General features: G+C 37.6%; 1 protein-coding gene across 2 annotated transcripts in view; it reads right to left on the bottom strand.

The window, feature by feature from the left end:
- The window catches only part of PAPSS1 (3'-phosphoadenosine 5'-phosphosulfate synthase 1), a 66977-nt gene that overhangs the window by 18249 nt on the left and 32358 nt on the right, over positions 1–16370 (bottom strand). For both annotated transcript variants that reach the window (XM_006031132.3, XM_014523413.2), the window contains 4 exons: positions 13400–13513; positions 11505–11616; positions 5420–5625; positions 3006–3141 (listed from right to left, as the gene is read on the bottom strand). In XM_006031132.3, the coding sequence (XP_006031194.1) occupies positions 3006–3141; positions 5420–5625; positions 11505–11616; positions 13400–13513 (568 nt within the window). The remainder of the gene's footprint in view (positions 1–3005; positions 3142–5419; positions 5626–11504; positions 11617–13399; positions 13514–16370) is intronic.

The raw sequence follows: 16370 nt of genomic DNA on the forward strand, positions 1-16370 counted from the left end.
AATTCTCCCATGCTTGTTCTCCTGGTAGAAAAGCTTACCCAGAGACATGTGTACAAACAGCAACATTTAAATGCTGAGGCCATGAAGAGTGGAGAGCTTGCAATCTCCTACAATGCTCAGCCAGGGGGTCCCTGTGCACACAACTCAGAATGTTCTGCATACTCCCTTAGTCTGCTTGGCGACAAATAGCATCCGTGCATAGGGCAACCCCAACTGGTTGACCAGACTGCCTATGGTCAACCTGTTTTTTTCTACAGCATAATGTGGGGATTGCAAAGAAAGTCTGTTCTGCTCCCTACTGGATCAGCAGGGTCCAAAGCGTGACATACTATCTCCCCGGAGGGGAAAAGACTTCCACTTTCCCAAGAGAAACTCTTTCGGGAGCAATTTAACCCTGGTTGTTCCCAGGTTATTTTTCTCCTGGAGCAGCCATTTTTACTCTGGGAGAAAAAGCCTGAACATCTGCAAACTCCTGGTTTTCTCCAGGGAAAACAGCAACTCCCAGGAGAAAATGAATGTCTGTACAAGACTTCTAAAACCACTTTTCTACTGAACCTATTGTACTTTTCTCAGGAATGTGAGGTGGGAGGTTATGCCAGAACTCACAAACAGGAGAACTGGTAACTCATGCAGTGATCTCTAATAAAATGAGGTCCAACAAAACATAGGCAAAGTATTTTCTCAAGAGGTGCCTTAACTATATGGATTCAAGTAGCTTTCTACTGACCTCAACTAAATAAACATCACATTAGTAATGGTTCCAGGTCACATAGAGATGCTTTGAACATTTACGGACTTAATGAATGAGAGGCTTTAAAACAAAATGCACATAATCTTTCAAATAATCATATTGTCAGAAGTCTATAATGTCCTCAATAATTATAAGTCTCCTCTTCAAATTGTTCAAACTCCCTTAAGTGTACAGAAGTATGTAAACTGAATTTCAAAAGAAAGCCCACACATGTTGCCCGTGTCAAGACTAAATAGATTCTACACTTGATTTTAATGGTAAATGAAGAGCCAAGTCCTATTCCATAGATTAAGTGGCTATGCAGACTTTGGCATCCCAGTGCAAATCTTATCCACCCTGCTTAACTCCTTGAAACGGTTAATACAAAAGGGAGTGGGTTTTCTTCCTATTTGCTGTTTTTTTGCCACTTACTCTTAAAACTGACTGTATGTTACAAAAACAATGTTTTCTTAAGTATTCAGATGACAGTATGTTAATGTTACATTAAAGAGTGTTCAGGGACTTGTGCAAGATGATCATACTTAAGGGTCTAGTTAGTGGGAAAGGATTTAGAACCTAGTCTATGAAAAAAATAAGGACATCTAGCACAACCCAAAATGTCTTTTTCACCTTTGACTATCATTGTGACAAAATACATGGCATAACATTTACTAATGTAAGTAGCTGATTCAGACTACAATCAGCTGAACTAGTTGTTAGCTCATTAATACATCAAACTAAAAAAAACTCATATTCCTTCCACTATAAACCAAAGGGTGGGGGGAAGGAACCATACATAACAGCATAACAATTTTGCCTAGAATACTTTGCTATAAAAAAGTAATGCAACCTAGAGAACAGGATTTTTACCTGTCAAAAAGTATGCTTGCACAATAGGTAACAAAAGTTAAAGCAAACCATCAGCAAAACTCTGTATGTGCAAACAATGAATTTATTTCATTGTAACAATAAGGAAAGGGGGGGGGGAGGCAACCTGTTTTTGTAGCAGCCTGCTTATTGTTGCTGCACTAGAGATGTGAAGAACAAACAAGTACCCTGCCAAGCTATTACCAGTTGGTCTGTTAGTTATTTAACACAATAAAATGGCAAACAAATAAACTAGCGCTCTGGCTTCTCTTCTCTGATGCAATGCTAGAAATCAGCTTTGAAATACTTTGAAAAGAACTGTAATACTTGTTGCTAAGCTACTACATATTTGCAACGCTAATGGGTTTTGTTCCCAAAGAGCAGCATGAAACAAATTTAAAAACTGTAAGAAAATGAAGATAATTCGAAAGTAAAAAAAAAAAAAAAATACTTGAAATAATTCTAGAGAATAAAACGGATACAAAACACCAACAGTTGGATAATTACAAACAACAGGAGTCATTAAAATATGACCCACCAATTTTAAGAATATAGTTATGTCTTTTTCTTTAAAAAAAAAAAAAAAGAAAGCTGTAAAAAAGGATGCCTGAAAGTTCTCTTTTTCTCTCCCCCACCCCTCTCTCCCTTCCTTTGGTCAAATGTCTGCCCTGTTATAAATCTTTAATATTAATAACCATAATCCTCTTTAGAGAAATGGAGGAAGAGGAGGAGAACAACTTCTTTCAACTAAAAGAAGCAGAGATTTTTTTTAAGTGTGCAAGAGCTTTGCAACTCCCACCCCACTTAGAGTTTGGCAGGAAAACAAAGCTTAAGATAACCTAACTAAAAATCTCAAAATTACTCAAATCTCTGCCTCTAAGGAAGCCAAGAAAAAACACTCCTCTAGGTTTCCAAAAGGAGAGGGAGAGGCAGGGAAGGCAAGGCAATATTTCTAATGAACAAAAGCAGCTCTTTTTTACATCAGAAAGGAGCAAAAACAGCAAACTTAATTTTTCTGGTATCACAATGGATTTGTGAACTCTCACTTATGAAAAAAAATTAAACAAAAATTCTGGTTTAGAACATCCTGTACCATTTCAATGTTTCTGTCCTGAAATGTTGATTACTTTTAACTGAAAACAGATATGAAAATAAACTGATTGGCAACTAAATTTCTGCTGAATTAGTATTAGTGTATTTCTGCTGAATTAGTATTCTGCATTAGTATTAGTGAATTAGGTGTCAAGACTATGGCATTCTAAATTAAATCACCAGAAAAGGTGCTTCACTTCAGCATGTGTGCGCAATGACAATGCAGAATGGTGTCTGTACATCACAAATTTGAATCCAATACAGGAAATGGCAGGATAATATGGTGTACTAGGAGACAATTCCAACATGGACTCACCTGCATTCATTTCCTTGAACTTCTGCTTTAGTTCAGTAGGTGTGAGACGGTATTGATCAAGACCATCATTCCAATAAATACGGTCGAGGACTTGTAGATCTCCACCAACAAGCCAGTCTCCTTGTTCCATAACCATCTACACAAAAAAACAGCATATAAACTAACACAACTACACTTCCGTTACAAACAGATGACTGTCAGCCGTCTTGAACATTCAAAGAATTGTGCTTAAGTGCATTTGATGACCAAAAAAGCTGTTCTGAGTTAAATCCATTTGAGAAAAATTCTCTATAGTCTATCTAGTAATTTTCAAAATCATTGAAATATGGTCTGAATCTGTTACGCCCTAGTGCAAAGAGAGTGAGCAAAACTAATATGGATTGGCACATGCAATTCTCTTCAAAGCATCCAAAAGTGCACTAATATACATAAGTAACCAACACGGACCAGTATAACTAGTCAACACCCATAGACAAAAGATCATACATCCCTGGGAAATGACCTATGTGAAGCTTAACAAAGTTGCATGTCTTACGCAAATTCAAAACTCAAATAATTCAATACTGGATTGAAGGTCACAAAATCTGGCTGATACAATAGCAATATATAACACTTATTGGTAGCAAGTAAAAGAAATGGTTTTGACTGATTATTCTCCCAGTTCAATTTATGAATAAAACTGGAAGTCTGAAAATAAATCTTTTAAATCTTGGCCATGTTTTTTTTATTCACGGTCATATCATGTACTTTATTAAGGTATTTTTTAAAGACACGACATGTTGGTACACTTCAATCTTTACAAAACATTAGCAGCTTATAGATTTTTTACCAAAATAAATAAATAAACAAACCACACATTTACAAAAGGCTACCCTTTTGAAAGAACAAACGACCCAGTAAGTCCCTGCATGTGTACAAGATTTCACCATTATTTTCCAAGATCAGGGAATATGAAGAATACAAAAATAGTGCCAAAACTGCATGCAAAACATGAAGGAATAAAGTCAAGATATTAAAGATACAAACCTAGACTTAACTGCTCTATCCTACCTTGTTCTCCCAATAGTCCAATAGGGACTATTCTAAGAGCTAAAACTACTGGGGCTTAAGGATGCTAGGACCATGGGTGCCTCTATCTCCCAAAAGTCTCCTGATCTGCAGGTCCAGAGAACAAGAGAGAAAGGGGTATGGAGAATATGAAATATCAGTTTCATGCCACCCAGAGAATCCCCCTTAGAGAGGGGACGCTTCCACCGACACAGTGGTACAAACCTGCCAGAACAGAACAGAGAACATGGCACACATTCTTTATCAATCTTACCAAGTTGCCCTGCAGTTGGTGGCATAATTAAAGGCCTTCAAAATAAACTGTAGTATTTAATGTCACTGTTTGGTGATAATTGAAGTTATTTTCTATTTTCATTTAAATGACACACTTACATCCATCCACCAAATGTACAAGACCTGACACTGTATGTGATGGAATATGTAATTGCCAAAATCAGTTTAGGCTGAATTTAATAAGATAAGATTGTAATATTCCAGATATAGTTACCACTTTTGCAAGAATGTTTAATGGTCAATGTCCTGGTGCCATCATTAAAAGTTTTTTTTAAAAAGTAGAACAATGATCGACTATGGTTAGATTTTGACATATGCAAGGCATTTCCTCTATAAGGATAAACTCACTGTTAGTTTGAGATTTTAAAAATAAGCCAATTGAGCCATTAACCTGCCAAAAAATAGCATATGAAAGACACCTTGGCTACAGAAAGCAATTTAACTGTCATTTGATAACATACATAATTATTTAATGTACTGTCTGCCCAATTTACAAACCACAGTACATTTATGAAGAACACTCAACGAAAGAAATAATACTCCAGTGTGCCAGTCAGCATTGCGATAAGAAGAGATGTATTGAGGAGAGCAAGTAGACTTGTGAAGATAGTGAACTAGCCTAAATGCTTCAAATTATTTCAGAACATCCAGACAACGCGACTTACAACTGCTCTATGTGCAGGGAGAATAGATGTTTTCCTGCCTTACAAGCATGTGCATCTGCTGATTTAAAAGATCTGATAGTGCAATTGGGACCAGGGAAGGATGCATTTCCTAGATGCAAACAGAGAAAAATCCCCTTCTTTCCACCACTGCATCTACAACACATTCTAATTCACTTCACTTGTAGATAGGGATGTTAGAATTCTGCATGCTAGACAGTATGAAGTATCCAGCAGAGATCAGATATACAGAAGAGTCAAGCTTTATTTTTCCCTAAGAATTAAACACAAAGTGAAAGAAGCTTTGATCAAATGTAAAAATCAAAGCTAATGTCAACTCTGCATTGCAGTCTTGCAAAAAAACAAAAACACAAAACTCAGTTTTAATGAGAACTAGCTGTCCAAAACAACCTTGATATAGGGATGTTCCTTGCATGTTGTTCCCCACTGTCTGGCACAGCGCTCCTCTTTTCTGTGCTCGTAGAACTCTGGGTTACGGAGAATGGCCACACGGCGCCCATCATATACTAGTGCAATAGCTGTACATCCATCCAATCTCTCTTTGTCTTCCTGGGTAGCTGTCAGCACTATAGGCACTGACAGATTAATAATGCCCCCTTCAGGGAAAGAACACATATAACAATGGTTACCAAACAGGGTATTGCAAAAAATTCTCACAAGTTACAATACAGTTTTTTTCTATGATATACAGTTTAAGATATCACACTTCACTAGTGGTCAAGGGACACATTCTAGAATAAAACAGCTGAGACTATACTCTTGTACAAGATGCAGTTATTACAGAGAAATGTCAGCATTGAGTCCTAGAAAAGGAGCAAACACGTTTGAAAAAAAAATGGTGATGAAAAATCATCAAAACATACACTAATACCAGTATGAACATATATAATGCCACCTATTTGTCAAAACCCCTCCCCAAAAACCTGTTCAAGGGTGCAAATCTTTTGAATCCAGTAATATTCCAATCTTTATGGATGCCAGAACAGGCCTTGCATGCTAGGATATGTGGTTCAAGAAGAAATATTCAAAAAGAGAGAGTTGGCTCTCTGATACTGTCTGATGTTGCTCTTAAATTAAGAGCTCACCTACAAGTCTAGTGGGCACTAAGCTGTGGAATAAGGATTTGACACGACCTCCCATCTAGCATTCTTATTTGCCATACTTCAAATTCTTGCTGAATTCTGATGAAAAGGAGTAAAGCATTCTGCTTATATTATTCAATTATTTCAAAAGTGCATTTTGTAATACTTCAAAGAACCAACATGTGTTCACACTAACACATGTGTACCCAGATATTTCAAAACAGATCAATGGATAAGTAAAGCAGGCATTGCGCATGTTTTGGCTTAGTTGCAAAGTTATCAACTGCCCCAGAAAACTATCCAAATGCAAGTCACTTCTAAAGCTACATGTGGTCTTCATTTTTAAACATTTACTTAATCACATTTACTTCATCACTAGATGCTGGAAGTCTTGTTTTTCTTGACTACAACATAAGAGTCAGGTCTGAGAAGTTAGTGGACTAGGTATTATAAATCATGTGCAAATGCTTGAGGTCTAAGCAGCATACTTACCAAAAAGCAAGACACTCCTGGGTGTTCTCCTGGGGCAAAATCTTTCCTCCCCTCCCTCCACCCCTGAAGCTGACGGGAGTTTTGCCATTGACTTCCATGGGGTCAGGATTTCACCTCAGGCCCTATGCTGAACTCACACTGTTTAAACAATAAATTTTAAAAACATTCTTTTAAACCTGCCCCTAGAGGCAGGAAGTTAAAATGATGAAGTTGGGTGGAAAAGGTTAAGAGAAAATACAATAATTCTTTCAACATTCCCCCTCTCTCATAAACCAAAATAAAAGGTGTTCTGCACAGTCTTAGCATGCAGATCCTGTTTTCAAAAGTCGTTAAAGGATCAAGTAGCACTTAAGAGACAGTTGGGCAAAAATATTTAAGTTGCCTTGTGAAGTCTACCTGTGCACTTGTGGTGGCAAAATTAATTTTTAAGTATTTTCCATGACTGTCGAAATAGTTGCTCACTCTGGCTTACTTAGAATTTTGCAAAGCTGTATTATTTAATGCTTAACTTCTAAAGGTTTTCTCTAGAGTACAGGTGGGTACACTGAGACAGTGTATTTAAGTACTCAATGTACACGGAGGCCCAAACACTAGTGTAAGCTTGAGGCTATGCAAGACTAACTACATACTGGGGGAGAAGGAACTACACAACTTTATTATTCTTGTTATCATCGAGTCACTCAGATTAGCTACTGCATGCTAGACCAAGCACACACACACATACACACACACACACACACACACAGGTATTTAAACAAGAATTCAGAAAAAGTAGTGTTCATCTGGATAATGCGAGAATTACGGATGGGACTTTTCAAAAAAAAAAAAAAAAAAAATCTGAAAGCATCTGGGGTTGGATTTTTAAAATGCATGGGTTTAACTACCTCTACTCTGCTTTCATCGATGTTGTTTATAGCAGAGCCAAATTAGGCCAAAAAAGTACTTTTGGGGAAAAGGGGGATGAGAGGTGGGAAACACACCATCAGTGCTCTCAGAAAAATGGACTTACTGTAGTTACCTATGGAATGCAAACGTGGCTATACTTGTGGCCATGCAGCTGCACTGCACAATCCAGAACTGAAAACTGTTTCGGTCAATAAGAAATGCTACTTGGTATAACTTATGACCATTTGTGTTTTATCCGCAATGTGCAGCGGCTAATAAAAACAGTTACTAGACTGGTTTACAGACTTGTCAAACTGCCATACCTCATCAAAACACATCCATGGAATTTAAAAAAAACAAAACTTTAAAAATAGTTTATGAGAACCTGAAAGTAGTACAAGGAATAGCAATCTGCTTTTTAATGGTTAAACTATTAAGAAAGCATCAGAAGGATCTCATAGCCACCTATTTAATCTTAATAAGCTATGTAAATGTTCACTGTGAGGTTTAAAATGATTGGAAGTACTATTTTCAGACTTTCAAGACTTCTCCACATTGTGCCAAAAGTGACTTTTACTACCCGGTGCCTAGTTTGAGACATCTTTAAAAGGGATCTGACTTTTTAGAGCTGCTGAACAACTATTCTGATAATCAAGTGCTGATTGTACCAGAGTTCGAATTACACTTTGACTCTTGGCGTGGTCTGCAAAAAAATGTAACTAGTTCATTGATTAACAAGTCCACCTAAGTGAAGGATCAATCTGATCAGAGATCCCCTCCAGGTTATGATTTTCAAATCTTGCACGGGGTCTCCCGTCTCTTATGGGGGCGCTCAGCTCCCCCTTAATTCGCACCTGACAGATTTTTCCTCCATCCCTGTTTCACACGTGGCCACACATACCTCTTAACATGAATTTTTGTAATTTCAGAGCAATTATACCTATTCTGATAAATGCATCAGATTAAGAGCCTTGCATGCAGGATTTTTGCGTGTTAGAAAGCTCCCTGCATGAAGTCAGGCAACAAGGTTTTTATTTATTATTATTGTGAAATCGTAATGACTGCACTGAGAGGAACAGTATCCTATAAGAAATGCTTGTTACTTGTCAAAGGATAATGTTTCAAGCAGACTAGCCTTTTAAAAGGGTCAATTTTAAGTTGTGTCAAACTTATTAAAACCTGCACATGCAGTGCAACAGTGATGTTCTATTTTCTGTTTGAACCACAGTTTAAGTTTATATAATACTTCATCCGACTACAATGAGTTTGATCAAAGGGGATATTATGAATAATAAAAACAAAATAATGGTAGCTATTTACCCTAAGTGTCTGACTGCCTCAAAGAAGTGAAGTCAACAACAGCTAGGCCATTAATTGGCAAGATGCTGTCTCCAGTGCTAGCAGTTATCCAACAGTTTTTGAAAAATCAAATTGACCATAAACAGTTAACACCCCCCCACCCCAAAAAAAAAAAAAGGTGTCCAGAGAAGACAAAAGGACAGGAGCAGCACCTGCTCAAGACAGACCCTGGTGGGGGATGGGGACACAACACTGGAAGTGGGCTGGCTCCCCCAGCCCAGAAGTTAGGGTACCCGACCTGGATGGAACTTACCAAAGCTTTCAGACCTTTTGTTGTTTCAACATATTCAGGAACACACACACACACACACACACACACACACACACACACACACCACCCTTGAGTAAATAACCAGTCACTTCCCAAAAGAAACATTCATGCAGGTGCCAAATACCAAAAGCATTCTGTTATCTCCATTCTGTTTATAGCAATAGACCTTTTGTCAAGGTTATAAGATAAACAAATCATTGAGACCCCTTTGCAGTCCTTCAAGTTCATTCTTGTGGTGAGAGGCTACTGGTTTAACTACTTCTAGACTGCATCCCTTCTAGAGCAAAATCAATAGTAAGGAACTCCTGATATTCAAAATAAATTATTGTGGCATGGATACAAGATACTGCTCTCCATCTACCCCTGTGTATACAAGGTTTATGAGAAAACCCATAAACGTAGCTTAAAAAAATGAAAGACGTAGAACAAAAGTATGATTGCACTGGTAGGTGTGTTGGCAGTAGGGTCAAGGGGTATGATTATTCCCCTTTATTCAGCACTGATGAGGTCACATCTGGAGTACTGTGTTCAGTTTTGGGCACCCCCACTACAGAAAGAATGTGGACAAATTGGAGAGAGTCTAGCAGAGGGCCACAAAAATGGTTCGGGGGATGCGGACATGACTTCCGAGGAAAGAACTGGGCTTATTTAGTCTAGAGAAGAGAAGACCGAGGGGAGATTTAATAGCAGGCTTTGAATACCTGAAAGGAAGTTCAAAAGAGGATGGGGCTAGACTGTTCTCAGTAGTGGCAGATGACAGAACAAGGAGCAACAGTCTCAAGTTACAGCAAGGGAGGTTTAGGTTAGATATTAGGAAGAATTTTCTCACTAGGAGAGTAGAAAACACTGGAACAGGTTACCTACAGAGTGATGGAAGCTCCATCCTTGGAGGTTTTCAAAACCCAGCTAAAGAAAGCTTTGACTGGGATGATCTAGTTGAGGATGGTCCTGCTTTGAGCAGGGGGTTGAACTCAATGACCTCCTGAGGTCCCTTCTAACCCTAACTGTCTATGATTCTACGATACAAAGCTGGCATGTAGCATCATAATTCCCAATTACTTTCAAGGTAACATATTTTGTTTCTGCATTCAACCTGAAAACGTTAAATTTTTCTGCTTCATTTTAGTTCGTACTCTGAAATAATCATATCTGAAATGATAAAAACGTGATCAAAGGATAGATCTTAAGTGGCTTGTCAGCAATGCATGTACCATTTCCATCCCTAACCTGAGCATCTGTTCCCAGATTCTACTGTCTCTTAATAGCTTCCTGTATTTCTTGTTTATGTTAGATATGGAAACAATGCTGATAACTGCTACATTTACAAATAAAGCCAGGTAAAACCAGCAAATTAAAACAGCTAATATGACAGCTACACTCAAAGAAAAATAAACTGTATTTAAAGTCATTGAAAAGATCAGCTATTATTCTAAAGATATTAAAACAATCAATTGTCTTCTCATTAACCTGGTTTGTGGTAATTATACCACAACTATAAAAGGACCTATATTATTTTTACTAAGTTACTGAATGTTTAGGGATACAAGACACAAAAGAAAGCTAAAGCCTTTGTGGCATAAGCTTCACAGGAGGGATACACAAAGAAATAGAACAATTAAAAAAAGGAAAAACAAGATGAATGAAGTCCCAAGAGACAAGGCAAATTTGGCGACAGCATTTGATTACATGATCTGGAATCTGTAAGATATGCAAAAGAAATAAGAGAACTTAGAGAGGTGTTTGCATAGAAAGAACACAGGTTACCTGGAATGCTAGAACTAGAAAGACATATTAAGTGTTGGAGGCAGCACAGCAATCAAAGAAGCAAGAACGGCAGAAGTCCCAGAAATGAGTCATTATTATTCCCCACTTACCACAGTAAGCAGAAAGAGCAAAAATCAAACAGAAATGGAATAAATAGCCTTAGACGAGGAATAGAAGGGGCATAAGACTCCTCCATTCTGATTGCCAGGATCCAAAACTTAACTCCATCACAGCTCGTGTGTCTTGCCTTTGGACAATCCTGGCCCAGAGCCACATCCTGAAAGTTATTTATCCAAATCTAAACCTGCATTTGTACAAAACAAGATTGGAGAATGGCAAACTTTTTCTAAGGATGTTAAGAAAATTTGAAAAACAGGTCCACTGCTGAAATGTATGACCTGTGAAGGCAAACAAAAATTTTAGTTTAGAGAACAAACCAATCAAGTCACAAGAAGGAAAGGACCAAGGAACAAGTCTTCAGTTTAAACCTTTCCAAGATTTGATCCTCCAGCACTAGTCATCCACAAGCCTAATGCAATTCTTCCACATGACAAAGCACAGAACAATAAGGCTAGGCCTCTGGGATGGCTCTAAAAGGGTTTTTTGTACTGAAAGGCCTTACCATCCAGAAGACAATCAAAATGAAGGCACTGCAAGTATTCTCTCTCTCTCATAAAGCCATTGAGTGGCGTTGCCCAACCCTCTGCCAGTACTTGCACCCACTGCATATCCACCTGATAGAGAGAAAGAAAGATACTTATATGAGATCAACTTCCCACAACAAGCCAGGGCACCTTAAGAATTTTCCAGGATGTGGATCTCCCCCACATTAATCTTCAGGGGCACATAAGCAAACTACAGCATTTAAATGAATGAGGCATTTATCACTTGTGCAGAGTTTGAGATCTCTTCCATTAGTAAGGATGTCCCTTTCCTCCTCAAAGAAAATAATCCAAATGTATAACTTATCTTTCCATTATACCACTAGATGCAATATCTAGGTGCCACACAACAATTATAAGTAGTTTGTGTCTTAACACACGCTAGCTCAAGTTTGCAGAATTCAGACAGATCTGCAATGGAAAGGGCCACCTTTTGTTAACAAAGTTGCTTTGTTTTGTGTGGTGGCTTGCTAAAAAAGTAACACACAAATTTAACCCAAAAATATCAAAATCCTGGGAATAACTGGTAAAAGTTCTAATCTTTCAGTATATTAGAAGTGGTGTTTTTATAGCAGAAAGCAGCTATGAGACAGAGCAAGGGAGAAAGTCTCTTAATAATCAGACTAGAATTTATTTCATTTGAAGACCTATCAGGTTACAAGGAATTTCCTCCTTTATACACTTAAAGAGTTACGCTATGGCTCAATGTGTGGCCTTTATTATTTATGCATGTATATTAACAAGGCTTGGCCAACTCTGACATGGAAGAGTTTGCTGAGCTTGTGCAAGTCCCTTTCGCAAGAAAGCTTGTAATACAAGCATGATTAATCTTCACTGCATTATGTTGAGACAATCAAGATCCAGATTTTCTCCCTTTGCTTGCATTATGTGCTTGTTTGGTACTTAGTAAACACTTCAGAAAAGAGCCAAGTGATTCAGAAGGAGAGAATACAGCTAGTGATTGGGAGAACTTATTTCAGCAAAGGAATAAAGAGCTTCAAAAGAAAGTATCAGTGTAAGGAATCTCGAAAGCTAAAGTGAGAAGTGTTAAAACCCTGAAGCATGGACAAAGGCTAGGCAATCTCCAAACAGCTTAGGTTAACTCACAGAGACCTTGATCCCTTAAGGCACTTAAGCAGATGCTTAAGTTTAAGCATCAATACCTCTGTTAAAACTTTCAAGAGGAAAAATTCATGTGCTTACAGTTAAGTTTGTGTTTAAGTACTTCATTGGATCAAGGCCTAATTCCTTTGGGAAAAAAAAATACAAGAAACAAAAAGCAGCTAGTGGTTTTTCAAACAACTGGTTCAAAACTGAACTGGAAAGAAGAAGAATTAACCAGACAAGAACAGAAAAGATCAAGGCTTCAAGAAGCGAAACTCAGCGGAAACAAAAAAGGAACATGAGCTCATATTAACTAAAGGCATGAAGGAAAGCAAGCAACAAAAAAAAACTACGTCAATTAATAAAACAAAGGATGAAATAATTGCAAATCACTCAGATGTTATAAACCTTCTTGAAGAAAAAAAGAAGGGAGACACACATTTAGACAGAAAGTAGAAACATTTACTGATAAAAAGCAGGCAAGAGACTGCAGATGGAATGGATGACTCAAGTAAAAACGTTAAGAGAAACAGCTAAAATTTTACTTGAAACGCTACCCCACCCTTTTGAGGTCAAGGAGACTAGTATTTGCTTTCCTCTGATCTTTTGCTGTTTCTTCCAGAGTCCTCTTCAAAAAGGGGAAAAAATAATGAACCCAAGTTACCCTTTGTAACTAGTATAGGTACTACACTGATAAATTTCTGAATGACTGATCAGGCGCTGGCTTCAGAAGTGTCTGACGCATAAATACCTTATTTATTTCCAGCGTTAACAGTGCCTCTGCATCAGTTTTGGCTAACTTCAGCTTGTTTTCTGGCACATACAGCTCTTTCACCTCATAAGAGGCATCCACCGGTACAATGTCCTACACAAACAGAATAAACATAATTCAATATTTGCTCAGAATGCTTTTCGGCTGCTGAACATATGGTCAAAAAGTAATATTTATTGTCGTAAAAAAACAAACAAACAAAAAAAACCACTCTTCCAAATGGTATGCATCTTAAATCATTTTTATTCAGTTGAAAAACAACACAGTTCTAAAATTCTGATATATTGCTGGCCAAGTTGTGGGCTAGATTTATTAATCTAAGGTGAAACATCCTGATCTTTTTTTTCCCCCAGAGTGTCTATCTAGAATTGACCTTTAAACAGTTACACAGATAAATATTCACTATGAAACTGAATGCAGTTGTCACACTGTATTTATAATTTAGCAAGTATCAACCCTTATAATGTTTCTTTTGCCATTCAGTAAAATAATTTAATTTTGGAATTTGACTTTTAAACATTCAGAGCAACTAAACTGCACAGGGTTCTTCAGGGAGGGTAGCAAAGTCTGTACAAGGTATGTTAAATGTTACATACGAGCAGTGAGATAGCAAGTATCCCAATCCAAACACCAGCATGTAAAGTTTTACAAGAGAGTTGTACTAAATTCAATAGAAACAATTATGTACATGAACAAATGTATTTTAAAAGAAGATTTTTCAGGACCGAAGATAGATTTGCAAGTATTGACAAATGCAGAATATTAAAATTAAAAGTTGAGCAGAAAATGATGTACATGAAGAAATCCTACATTTTAACCTTACTCGTTTGCTTTCAGCACTAATGCATATCATCCCAAGCCTCTTAGCTCTCAGCCTCTCACATTCAAAAGATATAACAAGCCAGGAAGAGAAACCATAAAGTACTACGACAGACTTCAATTCTGACCTAAAAGGAAAAGAATTTAAAGTCTAAAATAAAAACTGATATCTGAAGTTTTTTTTTAAAACATATGTTGTCCAACAGATTCCAGCAGATGTGCAGGACACAGATACAAGTCCAGTCACCATCTAAGAAAAGACGGACACAAAGCAGGGGAGAGAGGAGAACCCTAAAATTTGATTAGAAAATTAACTCTTCTGTAAGGATAGTTTTAAAATCCAGTGAAGCCTTTCAAGAGTAAAATATATAAAACACGTCACTTAGTGGACAATTTTTAGATTTTGGTGCCCTCTTGCAAAAACTTTTAGTTCTTTATTTTTGGAATTAGGGGAAAAAAGTGAGTTCAAGATACAGAAAACCACAGAACTCCGACATGAATAGAAAAGTCCAATCCTAATTTTTTTCCATTATCTGCAACTAGAGTCCAGATTCATGTTCTGGCAGAATAGTAAAACTTGTGCTCAGTTGCAAAAAAAAAGGGCTATTTACACTAAGCAATAAGAATATAGCATGGCAAATAATGGACAGTATCTGCAGGGGGGAAAAACAGAGTGGCAAAAAAGTAGCAAGAGAGAAACCAGGCATAGAAAGAGGGAAGAGCATCTGACAAGTCAGTGCACATCTCTAAAGAGAAAAAGAATCAATAAAGTGCTTTTCAAAATATTATGTGAAGAGAGCTCAATTATGCAATCGCATGGCAACAGAGCGGTTGCTTTTATTTGCTATTTATTAAGACTGTGTAATATAAATAAATACCACTGCAGTAAACATGGTAAAATCAGCCTTCTATTCCATGACAATGTTGTATATTTTGCTGGTATGACATTAATCCCAAGTGGAACTGAAGAAATTTAGAGTTATCTGAGAAAAAAAAAAGATTCAATACCATTGACCAAACTGTATTTCCCATTCTGACAACCTGAACTGAGCTTGGCCGCCTCACACGTCAAAGCCTATACCCAGAACCTGTAAAAGCAATACATTCTCCTTCTACCTAGGCAGTAAACATCCGTGAAGAACAATTCACAAAACTAAATGGAACAGAAAATACCTGTTTCCCAGAACCACCCTCTCCAAACTCTCAACAAATAAACAAAGTTCATCCAATCAAAAAGCCATCACAATTTTGAAGACCTCCCATTTCTGGGAAAAACAGGGAAAGCTGTAGCTATCACACTCCAAAAAACACATACATCAGCAGAATGCCTCACAAGCAGGGTCTGAGTACAAGTCTAGTGATGCTAAACAACTTTCTAAGAGCAGATCTGTAGGCTCAGGCTGGAATTAGAACAAAAAATTCTATTAATCCATAAATGTGATGCAGGAGTAGGGACTGATTCCAATCATTTCTCTATAGATATCAGTAGTGGTCAGTAACAGCTTCTCTCCAAATGGAGACACACCACATTGACAAGATCACCTAGAGTAACAAGTAAGATTATCTGCACTCAGCTGGCAACTGTATTGCTAGGGACACTCAATTCTATAGTAGCTATTACAACTGATACAGCCAGCACTACTGAAGTATGAGAAAGACAAAAAAAAATGTGTGGATGAAAGGAAGCTGGCTTCAGCTGAAATTAGGCAAGACTAAAGTACTGCTACTTTGAGAGGGAAAATGATTAAAGAGGTATGCAAGATCATGTCTTTACTTCTCAGGGAAGGGACACAGCCTCCTTTTAAAATTGGTGTTAAGCACTAATATATTTATCTGACCCCCACGTTAAGATTGGGTGATTATGAGGTAGTGCCAGTTTCTAACAATACTTGCTTTCACTTCCCGATTGCTAGGAAGCTATACCTCTTTTGGGTCAAATAAGATTCTGGTCACAGTCCTCCATTCATTTTGTACATCTGGCCTAGATAATTGCCTCTAAAGCCAAGCACAAGATCTATGTTGCCTGCCTCCTCCACGTCCTAGGTGGCCACATCTCTCCCAGTCAGCGTCTGCTGGACACAGCAGAAAATGGTAGGTGGCTTCCAAAGGCATGTGTGTATGCAAGGTATCA

This window comes from Alligator sinensis, unplaced genomic scaffold (genome assembly GCF_000455745.1).
Source record: "Alligator sinensis unplaced genomic scaffold, ASM45574v1 scaffold66_1, whole genome shotgun sequence".
Lineage (NCBI taxonomy): Eukaryota > Metazoa > Chordata > Crocodylia > Alligatoridae > Alligator > Alligator sinensis.